The sequence below is a fragment of the Rutidosis leptorrhynchoides genome, chromosome 11, assembly GCF_046630445.1.
Source record: "Rutidosis leptorrhynchoides isolate AG116_Rl617_1_P2 chromosome 11, CSIRO_AGI_Rlap_v1, whole genome shotgun sequence".
Taxonomy (NCBI): domain Eukaryota; kingdom Viridiplantae; phylum Streptophyta; class Magnoliopsida; order Asterales; family Asteraceae; genus Rutidosis; species Rutidosis leptorrhynchoides.
This window is the reverse complement of record NC_092343.1, coordinates 34,046,853-34,060,196: the sequence shown is the minus strand read 5'-3', so window position 1 is coordinate 34,060,196 and position 13,344 is coordinate 34,046,853. Positions and strand designations below refer to the sequence as shown.

Sequence of the window (13,344 nt, the reverse complement as noted above, 5' to 3'; positions counted from 1 at the left end):
TCTAAAGCTGTCATTTACATATGATACGGGGGTGTCAAAATGGGCAGGTTAACTTATCACTGTTTGTGTAGAATCAGAAAATAAGATACAAAGTTTTATCGTAGGTATGGTTTGAGGCAAGGTGGCAAAATGGGTGGGTTAAGTAACACACCAAAGCAAGTGATAATTAACTAGGTCTAAAACAGTCCAGAGTATTTTATGATCAGTAACCGTAACTATCAATAACAAAACAATCTAACCGTTTGATTAAAAATGATTCTGAAAAATTCTACATAAACTTTGTGACGTTAAATCTGTTTACTTGTTCGTTTAAACTATTAAACACACTTTACTCTTTCATACGGAGTAACAAGATATCACGAACCAACCGATTTATAAGTACGCATAATGAGAAGAAACAAAGATATGGACTGAGACAAAAAACAATCAGTATAACACATAGAGATTACAAATTAATCAATAAAGTTTCCAACTTATTAAAATATAGAGATCTTAATCTACTCGCTTGAAGAACCTTGATTGTTTTTGAAATCGGCAACGGCTTGGTCAAAGGTGCTCTGAACATGCTGACCTATCAGCATGATATCTTGGCATGAATCTTTCAATACTTCCTTTGCTGGATCACCTACATAACAAAAGCATATAATCAAAGTCAAAGTCAAAGTCAAAGTCAATATACAATAAATCTTGAAAATAACTAGATATAACTCGATGCATATATGTACCTGTTGTCTGGACTCTTATGTTTACACGAGCCTCTGAAGGATGAGGAATGCTGTACCCGCAGAATGAAACTCTTGGACTGTAACCACAAATAATTGATACAATCATTAACTAATAAAAAAAGACTTCAGAAGAAGTTATATGATCTAAAAAAAAATTAGGGCCCTATCTGTAAATGAGCCAAGCTACTCGTGAGCTACTCGAGATGGGTTCGAGCCGAGCCTAAACGAGCTCGAGTGTAAATTAGGGCTCGTTTAATAAACGAGCTCGAGCTTTAGATGTCAAGCTCGCGAGCCTAAACGAGCTAATATAAATGTATATACATGAATATTTAGGTTTGCTATTTTAATGTATATAACACGGTCTTGCTGGTATTCAAAATTATAAAAAGAAATTCAAACACCTGGTGTGGTTTATATCAATTTCAATAATAAATTAAAAAAGAAGATGTGAGACGATTTCTATTATCTTAAAACATTTGAACTTATGTTCAGAAACAAAGAAAAACTAATGTGAATTCATAAGTTTAAAAAAGGCAGGCAACACCCACTAAACAGATGTATTACATAAAAATCTTAATCAACATACTATATTCAACAGTTGCAGTGATGAGTAGTTTCCCGGTAAGCATCTCCGCAAAAAGACAACCAACTGACCAAATGTCAGAAGCAGTGTGTATAATGCCTGATCCTAAAAGAACTTTAGGGGCCCGATACTGCATTGTCCCCATCTGAAAAATCACATCGATAGAGGTGCTAAATCCTTGAATGTTAGTGTAAAAACTTAAAAGAAACCAGTGACTTGCGTTTGGAGTTTTGGGTCTGGCGAGAATATAAAATATGCGAATCAACCCAAAGTCGGTGAGCTTGACAACATTGCTTATGATGTCAAGTAACAAATTCTAGGGTTTTAGATCACGACGTATAATGCTACTATCATCACAGTGATTGATTCCGCACAATATTTGATGAAAAATACACCGTAAATTTAAAGCGAAAATGCAAAAATTAAATATGCTAACTATGTAGCATATACAACTGGTGGTATTTACAGTATCCACATTTACTAACTCACTTTTACACGATGAGGATCCTTTGACAACCCTGGACAAAATTTCATGTACGTACGTAAATCCATGTCAATGAAATCTATGACATTGGACACAATGGACACATGTGTGCGAGCAAGTACATAAATGTGAATATAGTAAATTTCAGTTGTATATGTTACGCGTACTAGCATATACTAACTTTTTCATTTTTCGCTTTAAACATTCAGTGGTTTCTCCATCAAATCTTGTGCAAACTCAATCACTATCATTAGTATAGCATCATACACCGTGATATAAAGCCCGAGAAATTATTAATAGACATTAAAACCAATGTTATAAAGTTCGCCGATTTTGGGTTGGCGCACATCTTATATTCCCGCAAAACCTAAAACTCCGAACGTAAGTCACTGGTTTCTTTTAAGTTTTTACACTAAGATCACAAAGATTTAGGACCTCTATTGAAATTATAGATTATTTTTCATATGGGGACAATGAAGTATCGGACCCCCGAAGTTCTTTTTGGATCAGACTTATACACACTACTTATACACAACACTCGCTTATGACATTTGGTCAGTTCTTTGTATTTTTGCGAAACTGCTTATCGAGAAACTACTCTTTAGCGCAATATGATATATGATGTTGATTAAGATTTTAGGTAATACATCTGGTTTAGTGGGTGTTGTGTGCCTTATTTAAACTTATAAATTCACATTGATTTTTTTTTGTTTTTTGTTTTTGTATTACCTAGTGTTGGTAATACAAATATTTCATTTAATATATTTGTCCACTCCAGGCATTATACCGGGCAAACAGGTCGAGATGAGTCGAGTTGGGTCAAAGATCAAATGGGTTTGGGTCGAAACGGGTCATGGGTAAAAACGGGTCAGATTTAAAATGGGTCGAACGGGTTGGGTCGAGACCAGGGTTGGTTTGGGTCAAGACCCGGGTCGATTGGGTCGGACTAGTAAAATTGTTCTTGTTTGTATTTTTTTATGTATCCTACCGAACACGCGCCTCGAAAACGTGCCCCAAACACGCTGGTCGAATACGCGCGTAAGAAAAACAACTCAAAATCGTGCATCGAAAACGCGCATCGAAATCGCGCGTCTAAAAACGCGGGTAAAAAACGCTTGTCGAAAAACACCTAGTCGAAAACACGCCTCGAAAGCGTTGGTCGAAAAACGCGCCGAAATCACTGGTCGGAAAAGCGCCTTGAAAACGTGCGTCGAAATCGCAAGTCGAAAAATGATGGTCGAAAACACGCGTCGTAACGCAAGTCGAAAACGCGTGCCGATGGTACATAGTGATTAAGTGTTAAAATTTTTATTATATTTATATTTTTATATTATGTAGTAATAGTAATAGTAAGTAACAGTAACAGTAACAGTAACAGTAACAGTAATAGTAATATATATAATTGTTATAAAAGTAATAATTGGATGATAATTTTATTATTATTATAGATATTGCATAGTATATTTTATTTTGAGTATAAATAGGTGTGTTGAGTTAGAGTTTATTGTATGTATTTTTTGGTTAACAAAAACACTCTCTCTCTCTAGATTCCAAATGCCACCAAACTCTCATTGTACATTTTTCTATAAATAAAAAACCAATTACTCATACCTTTTGTTCAACCTTTGTTTTCTCCGTTTTACAGTATCTCTATCTCTATATACCTTCTACAGTCAAGAACCACTAAAGGTAGTTATAAGCCTACTGAATTATAACACGTTATCAGCACGATTATCTCAACATTTATACTAAATATGGTTGGCTCTGCCACCTAACTAATATATGGTCGGTTATACCACCTAAATGATATATGGTCGACACTGTCGCCTAATTTACATTTATGTTATCTAACATTTATTTATGTATACTAACATTTACATTTATGTTATCTAACATTTATTTATGTATACTAACATTTACAGTTATGTTCACTAACATTTATATTTATGTTATTTAAGTTATATATGGTCGGTTATACCACCTGAATTATATTTTCTGTAATCTAACTCTTATTAACTTCACTAACATTTATATTTATGTTATTTAAGTTATATATGGTCGGTTATACCACCTGAATTATATTTTCTGTAATCTAACTCTTATTAACTTCACTAACATTTATATTTATGTTAATAAGACCTCATGATTGTACGCAACACGTCATTTGACAACACGGTACTTTATGTACGCAACACGTCATTTGACAACACGGTACCATGGGTCAAGATTAATTCCGATCAATACGAATACGATGGGGTCTTTATATGTTATCTAACATTTATGATTACTTATGCAATTAATCATTATTTATTTCATGCATACTAATGTTTATTCTTAAATTTATAATCTTAAAAGTTAAAATAAAAAAAAGTAGTTTGTATTTTTATTAAAAGTAAATCTTAAAAGTTAAAATAGAAAAAATAGTTTGTATTTTTATTAAAAGTAAATCTTAAAAGTTAAAATAAAAAAAGTAGTTTGTATTTTTATTAAAAGTAAATCTTAAAAGTTAAAATAAGAAAAGTAGTTTGTATTTTTATTAAAAGTAAATCTTAAAGGTTAAAATAAGAAAAAGTATATTATAATAATATATATTATAACTTAATATATATTATAATAATATCATTAATAATATAATATAATATGAACCTATATTCCCTTATGATTTTATTATTTGTAATCATACCATTATTACTTTGTTTACTACTTATGAATCTAAACTAATTCTAATTGCATGTTGTTATTTATCTACGAAAAAAAAAATATTATGATTATGATTATGATTATGATTTATGTTGTTCATCTTTCTGAAAATAGAAAATGTCAAACTTATCAAAGCTTGAGTTTGATGCCTTAGACGTATCGGGAACAAACTACACATCATGGGTTATGGACGTAGAAATAAATCTTGGATCATTGGGTATTCTAGAAACTTTAAAAGAAAATAATACTTGTTCCGATCAAGATAAATTAAAATCAATTGCTTTTATTCGCAAACATATTGATACCACCTTAAAACATATGTTTCTCACTATCAAAGATCCACATGTTTTATGGGAAAGTATCAAGAGTAGATTCGATAATCAAAAGGAAATATTACTTCCAGCTGCGAGGGAAGAATGGAGAAATCTAAGGTTCCAAGATTTCAAAAAGGTAAGTGAATACAGCTCGGCCATGTTCAAGATCCGTTCAAAGCTTCAATTCTGTGGTCAAGAAATAAGTGATGCTGATATGATGGAGAAAACTTTCTCCACAATGCATTCTGCAAATATAACTGTGCAAGAAAATTTAAGATTGCAGAATTATAAAACTTTTTCCAAACTTCAAACTTATCTCTTAGTTGCAGAAGTTAATAAAGAATTACTGATGAAAAATCAAGAATCTCGTCCTACCGGTGCGCTAGCATTTCCTGAAGCTAATGCTATTAACAATAATAATAATAATAATAAAAGAAGAAATGCACATGGACGAGGGCGTGGAAGAGGTCGTAGCCATATTAGCCAAAACCATCATCATGGAAATTACCATAACAATAATAAAAATCATAACTATGTTCGAAATCACCCTTATGGTAATGGTCGTGGTGGTGGTCGTGGTCGTGGTGGTCGTGGTCGTGGACAAAGAAATAATAATCCACAAAATTATAAAATCCAAACACCATACAATCCCACAAATCACAATGTTGAAAAAGGCTCTTCAAAGAATGTTGAAGATTCTTGTTACCGATGTGGTAAAATTGGCCACTGGTCTAAAAACTGCCGAACAAATCAGCATTCTGTTAATCGGTATCAAGAATCCCTAAAGGGAAAAGGAAAAGAAGCAAATCTTGTGGATGACCTTGATACAAAAATCACTGAGCCAACTTGTGACTACTTTAATGAATAAATTTCTAATATCTATATATATATATATAGATATCCTATTATATGTTCTCGTTAAATAAATGGTTGTAGATTTTCAATCTACACCATATCTAGTTTACTACATATTTCCTTATTATGTGCTATCGTTTGTAACATGTTTTGAATGTAATATATTGATACTCATTATTTGTTTCTCATATTTTTTTTTGAAGTTCATGATGTATACTGCTGGAGTAAAAAATCAGTCAAATGGTGGAGATATTTGTATTGCAGACAGTGGTGCCACTCACACCATATTCAAATCTAAAAAATATTTCACAGACTTGAAAGCAACGGAAGGAACTATACATACTATATCAGGTCCTGTGGACTTAATAAAAGGAATGAGAAAGGCAAAATTCATGTTACCAAATGGTACGAATTTTCTGATAAATAATGCCTTATTTTCTCCCATGTCAAAGAGAAATTTGTTAAGTTTCTCTGACATATACCAAAATGGATATGATTATCAGTCAGTGACAACAGAAAATGAAAAATATTTAAGTATCACTGATAAGAATCGTGTAATTGAAAAACTACCAAGACTTCATTCTGGTTTACATTATACACATATAAATGTACCTGAAGTAAATGTGGTAGTTAAAGAAAAATTATGTGATCTTGTAATGATCAGTTTGTGGCATGAGAGATTAGGTCACCCAGGATCAACAATGATGAAAAGAATAATACAAAATACACATGGACATCCATTGGCGGATCAAAGGATCCCTCATGATGCACTTATCCCATGTACATCATGCTCACTTGGAAAGTTGATAATAAGACCATCACCTCTTAAGGTTGAAAAAGAATCACCAATGTTTCTTGAAAGAATTCAAGGTGATATATGTGGACCAATTCATCCACCATGTGGACCATTTAGATATTTTATGGTTCTAATAGACGCATCTAGTAGATGGTCTCATGTTTGTCTATTATCAAGTCGAAATATGGCATTTACAAAATTTCTTGCTCAAATTATTAAATTGAGAGCACATTTCCCTGATTATACTATTAAAAGGGTGAGACTAGATAATGCCGGTGAGTTTACGTCTCAAGCATTTAATAACTTTTGCATGTCTATTGGGATTATTGTTGAACATCCCGTTGCCCATGTGCATACACAAAATGGTTTAGCTGAATCATTAATTAAACGATTGCAGCTAATAGCTAGACCATTGATAATGCGAACAAAACTCCCAGTATCTGTATGGGGCCATGCAATTTTGCATGCTGCATCATTAATTCGCATTAGACCAAGCGCAAGTCATACATATTCTCCTTTGCAACTTGCTTTTGGTCATCAGCCAAATATTTCCCACCTTAGAACATTTGGTTGTGCGGTTTATGTCCCTATCGCACCACCACAACGCACTAAAATGGGTCCTCAAAGAAGGATGGGAATATATGTTGGATATGAAACATCTTCAATAATAAGATATATTGAACCCATGACGGGTGATGTTTTTACAGCACGTTTTGCTGATTGTCACTTTAATGAAACATTATTCCCTAGATTAGGGGGAGAAATAAAAAATAAAGAAAATGATGTTTCATGGTGTGAACCTCAATTAATGTATCTTGATCCTCGCACAAAAGAATGCGAGATCGAAGTTCAAAAAATAATGCATATGCAAGAACTTGCAAATAAATTGCCTGATGCATTTACAGATACAAAAAGAGTGACTAAATCATATATACCAGCAGCAAATGCTCCAGCTCGAATTGAAATTCCAAAAATTGGCAATAATGTTATTCTTGAGTCTTTGCCACGCCAGAAACGTGGGAGACCAATTGGTTCCAAAGATAAAAATCCTCGAAAAAGAAAATCAGCTGATAATGAGGTAAAAGAAAGTGTTCAAGAAGAACTACAAATCAATACTCCTTCTGCAGAGGAGATTGATGATGTCAATACGGAATTTTCAATCAATTACGCACATTCAAAAATATTATGGAACCGAAATGAAATGAAAAATCTTGATGAGATATTTTCATATAATGTTGCATATGACATCATGAATGATGATGATGATCCAGAACCAAAATCTGTCATGGAATGTCAAAATAGACATGATTGGGATCATTGGAAAGGAGCAATACGAGCTGAATTTAAATCACTCAATAAAAGAAAAGTTTTCGGATCTATCATTCTCACACCTAAAGATGTGAAACCTGTGGGATATAGATGGGTTTTTGTGCGAAAAAGAAATGAGAAAAATGAAGTTACAAGGTATAAAGCTAGACTTGTAGCTCAAGGTTTTTCTCAAAGACCGGGAATTGATTATGAGGAAACTTATTCTCCTGTTATGGATGCAATTACTTTTAGATACTTAATCAGCCTGGCAGTTTCTGAAAATTTAGAAATGCATCTCATGGATGTTGTGACTGCTTATCTTTATGGATCACTTGATAGTGATATATATATGAAGATACCTGAAGGATTTAAGGTATCAGAAGCAACCAATGCAAAACCCAAAGAAATGTACTCAATCAAGTTACAAAGGTCTTTATATGGGTTGAAACAATCGGGTCGCATGTGGTATAAACGATTAAGTGATTACTTGATAAGCAAAGGGTATACCAATAATCTTATTTGCCCATGTGTTTTCATTAAGAAAACAACATCCGGATATGTGATCATAGCTGTTTATGTTGATGATCTTAATATCATAGGTACAAATAAAGAGATCCACGAAGCCATTCAACTTCTAAAGAAAGAATTTGAAATGAAAGATCTCGGAAAAACCAAGTATTGCCTTGGTTTACAAATTGAACATATGCCTAATGGTTTACTTGTACATCAAACAACATTTACTGAAAAGATTTTAAAACGTTTTAATATGGACAAGGCAAAACCATTAAGTACTCCTATGGTTGTTAGATCACTTAATGTTGACACTGATCCATTTCGTCCCTGTGAAGATCATGAAGATATCCTGGGACCAGAAGTACCATATCTTAGTGCAATTGGAGCTCTTATGTATCTTACAAATTGTACAAGACCTGACATTTCTTTTGCAGTTAATTTGTTGGCAAGGTTCAGCTCAGCTCCTACCAAAAGACACTGGAATGGGATCAAACACATATTTCGATACCTTCGAGGAACTACTGATTTAGGATTATTTTATTCTAACGAATCAAAACAAGATTTGGTTGGTTATGCAGATGCAGGTTATTTATCTGATCCACATAAAGCTAAATCTCAAAATGGATATGTATTCCTAAATGGAGGTACCGCAATATCATGGCGTTCTCAAAAACAAACACTTGTTGCAACATCATCAAATCATGCCGAAGTAATTGCATTACATGAAGCCAGTCGGGAATGTTTTTGGTTGAGATCAATGACACAACTCATTACTGATTCTTGTGGACTAGAACGCAATAAAAGTTCAACAACTATCTATGAAGATAATGTAGCTTGCATAACACAGATGAAAGAAGGGTATATCAAAAGTGACCGAACAAAACACATACCCCCTAGATTCTTCTCATACACTCAAAATCTCATTAAGGACAACCAGATTGAAATGAGATATGTTCAGTCCAGCAAAAACTCTGCTGACCTTTTCACCAAAGCACTTCCAACTGCTATTTTCAGAACACACGTTCATAATATTGGCATGAGGCATGTTCAGAAGATGTAACAACTCAGGCGTTGCCTACTTGAGGGGGAGTCAACTCTATGCTGCACTCTTTTTCCCTTAGCTAAAGTTTTATCCCAAAGGGTTTTCTTTAGCAAGGTTTTTAACGAGGCAGTACTAGTTATTCACTAATAAAATTATCATCCAAGGGGGAGTGTTATAAAAGTAATAATTGGATGATAATTTTATTATTATTATAGATATTGCATAGTATATTTTATTTTGAGTATAAATAGGTGTGTTGAGTTAGAGTTTATTGTATGTATTTTTTGGTTAACAAAAACACTCTCTCTCTCTAGATTTCAAATGCCACCAAACTCTCATTGTACATTTTTTTATAAATAAAAAACCAATTACTCATACCTTTTGTTCAACCTTTGTTTTCTCCGTTTTACAGTATCTCTATCTCTATATACCTTCTACAGTCAAGAACCACTAAAGGTAGTTATAAGCCTACTGAATTATAACAATAATATATATATATATATATATATATATATATATATATATATATATATATATATATATATATATATATATATATATATATATATATATATATATATATATATATTATATTATATAGATTATATAGATATATTAAAAAATGATATAATAAGAATAATAAATAATAAACTTAACACCTGAACAGAGAATTATTATAACAACCCGTAAAGGATTCATTGATGACTATGTAGGACCCGTTCAGATCCAATCATAATTGAAATAGAAATGTTCAAGACCCAATTGGGTCTGTAGTTGCTTTGATGTCTATTATAGAGAAGGACCCAAACGGGTCAAAGATAAAACCCAATGGACCTGTTTTATTGGTTTTGGGTTTCATTTGCCAGGCCTACTGCAGGCATAGACAATATGTAGTCATGTGAGACGATTTCTGTTCCCAAGTTTATATAAAAGTCTATTTCATTTTGCAACTTCATAAGTAAAATTTCCATTTAAGTTTTAAGATATAAATTCTTACTATCTGATGATTCTATTACTCTTCAAAAATTTCCCACAATAATTTGAAGTTTCTTCCATACGGTAGAAACCATCAATACGTAATTTCTTATATTCATACGCAGCACCACCACTCACTTAGATGTTATAACTTAAAAACCGTAACGAGCTTAACCAAATACATTAATTACCTCGAGTTTTACTCAACGAGCCAAGCTTAATTCGAGCTAAAGCAGATTAAAGTTTTATTTTTATAAATAAACGAGCTCATCACGAGCCGAGCTCGAGCTTTTAACATAAATCACGAGCTGAGCTCGAGCTCAAGCTCGAGCTTTCTGAATACCAAACGTGTCGAGCTAGAACAGTACCAAGGTCGGATTGGCTCGGCTCGTTTACACCTCTAGGCTCAACCAATATGAACAAAGTCGCAATTTGTGCGATTAATGTATATCTACAACTGTAACATATAACAAAAACTGAAACTACCATAACCTAAAAGTGAACACACAAGAATTTGAAAGCGTATACTTACTCTTGGTTAAGAGCAAATCTTAGGGAGTTTGCCAGTGTATGATCTTCATCGGCTAAAGAAAACGTCGACGCTGATTGATCCTGATATGACCTGTGTTCCATTTCTGACTACAAAAAGCTAAACTGCAGACAAATTTATGTGTTAAAACAATAAACAAACTGCAACTTTCATTCAATTTGCAAAAAAAAACTAAGTAAACAGAGTGCATATATATACATAATCATATATAAGCATTCGAACACAATTTCAAACTCATGTTGACAAGAGGAGATTCATCACAACTATCAGTTCAAAGATTGAAGTAAAAGAGCTTCAATTCAAACAAAAACTGTCGATTTAATGTTCAAAATTAAAAAAATTTACCAAATTTGAGATGGATAAATGGGTATGAAAAGATTATATACACAAATTGGTTGAGACATTATATCAAACAGTTTTGAACATAACCAAAAAAAAAGATTACAAATTTATGAATACGCGTGAGCAAAAACACCTCAATTCATATGAATAACCCTAATTCGATATATTACCTTAGTTTCTTGAAAGTGTGCAGAAGTCTGAAAAACCCTAATTTGAGTGTGGGCGTGAGGGTTTTAGGAATGATATTACTACATGGGCGGGGGAAAATTATAATTTATAAACCGAAAGAATAAGGAAGTGTGTTTTGCACACTTAAGTTTCATTATTTGCACATTTTGTTTACATCTTTTTATTCTCTTCGGTCCGATTAAGTCCAAAATATTTATTCATTCATATTTATTCATAATACTTTATTAAGAAAGCTAATTACTTGGGATAACAGATTATAACAGATTATATATAAAGAACAATCTATACATTTTAAATTCATATCTTAAATTTAACATTTTTTATGAAACACCTTTTTAGAAACGGATAGAGTATTACTCCTCCGTATTAAGTATAGAAAAAAATCACAAGTCTAAGAGCACGCCATACAATATGCTTCACATTCACAAAATCATTCATGGATTGAAATCGTCGCACGAATGGGGCAATGGTGCCATCGGCGCCAATGGTTGGCGGTTTATTGACAGTTAATTGACCTGGTGATTTCGTAATTGTTGGAAGTGCTCTTATTAATTAGTATTATTAATTATTATATGTGTGAACACTTAGAGTAAATAACATTTAATTCAAAGTAACAAAGCATTAATTGGCTTTAATTTGAAACGGTAAAATATTTATTTTCATTTTGTAATAACTGAAATTAAAAATTTAACGTATATTGAGTATACTGTGTAAGTATATTACGGAGTAATTAATAAATAAGTATATTGAGCCTCTTATAAGTTCTCATTATCAACCAAGTGTCATGACTATATAGTTAATCATCTAATTTCAAGCATCATGAAACACCTTTGCTTACTTGTCTTTTTATGCCTTATCTGCAAAGGTATGTACACGATTATACTACTAACAAACATATTACGTACTAATATTCTAATCATTCATTTTTGTTAACATATTGTGTGTAATTTGTATAGATGTTTGTGGTGATGACCACCACCACGATCTCTCCGTCCATCAAGAGCCGACAAGTGCACAAGGAGAATGGAAGGTGACACTTGCGAACGCAACTCCTTGTTCAATAGAGAAAGCATACTTAGATTGTACGGGGTTCCAATCTCGCATAGAAATTGATCCTAAAATCATTTCGAAACAAGGTGATGTTTGCGTCGTTAATGATGGGAAACCAATGAGTCCTGGACTCAGCCTAGACTTCATTTATGTTTGGTATAATCAATTTCCCTTCTATCACCAAAACTATCACTAACAATTTCTGTTCATATCCATGCGACTAATCACATCAGTACTGATACCAGCTTCACCTTGCAAACACTGCCCATTTTTCTCAATCCCATTCATATAACGCCTAACTTCACTCTTTATAATTTTGAAAGTTGAAATCCAATTAAAGGAGGTAGCCAAAATGCAATCCTCCATATATCGATTCCTTCGTTGATAACCAGTAACGTATCTTTTTTAAAATCTTCCGATGAACTTTTAACTTTTTCTCTTTTCTTGATCACATCTTCATCCCTTCTCCTTTGCATTTGTTAATCACCTAATGGATCTCATCCTCTTTATTTGATTTAAGCTTTCCTTTTTTTGAGTTGCATACCATCTGTTCGACCATATGTCTCAAAGAGCAAATACACCGACTTTTTTTTATCAACACTCGTGGGTCAGTTTTAATTCTTTTTCATTATCCACCTTTAATCAAAACACCAAAACTCTTCCTCATACTCTCCTCCGTTAATCTTCATCGTTCCGGCCAGGCTCCTGGCTGATGATGATTTAATCTTCATGTCGAAGCCAAGTGGCTTTTCGTGTACTAAGTCGTGCGATAATCGAGTAATTTCATTTTTGATTTTCAACTTTCCGGACACATGGACTCGTGTTGAGTGCCGGAGAGTCTTCGAGAATTACGGTGATCTTCAAGATGTGTATTTTGCACGTAAGAGATTGTCGAGTGGCCAACGCTTCGAATACGTT

General features: G+C 33.0%; 1 protein-coding gene across 1 annotated transcript; it reads right to left on the bottom strand.

The window, feature by feature from the left end:
- Positions 1-287: 287 nt before the first annotated feature.
- On the bottom strand, positions 288-11,414 carry LOC139877845 (uncharacterized). The gene is made up of 4 exons (XM_071865251.1): positions 11,358-11,414; positions 10,828-10,934; positions 726-802; positions 288-625 (listed from the first exon to the last, which is right to left on the bottom strand). The coding sequence occupies exons 2-4, from the start codon at positions 10,926-10,928 to the stop codon at positions 498-500; spliced, it is 306 nt and encodes a 101-aa protein (XP_071721352.1). The 5' UTR covers positions 10,929-10,934; positions 11,358-11,414; the 3' UTR covers positions 288-497.
- Positions 11,415-13,344: the final 1,930 nt, after the last annotated feature.

Coding starts and splice junctions, on each gene's coding strand:
- LOC139877845 (XM_071865251.1), bottom strand. CDS start 10,928: ATGGAACACAGGTCATATCAGGATCAATCAGCGTCGACGTTTTCTTTA. Junction 803..10,827: donor AGATTTGCTCTTAACCAAGA/GTAAGTATACGC, acceptor TTGTGGTTACAG/TCCAAGAGTTTCATTCTGCG. Junction 626..725: donor CATAAGAGTCCAGACAACAG/GTACATATATGC, acceptor TTTGTTATGTAG/GTGATCCAGCAAAGGAAGTA.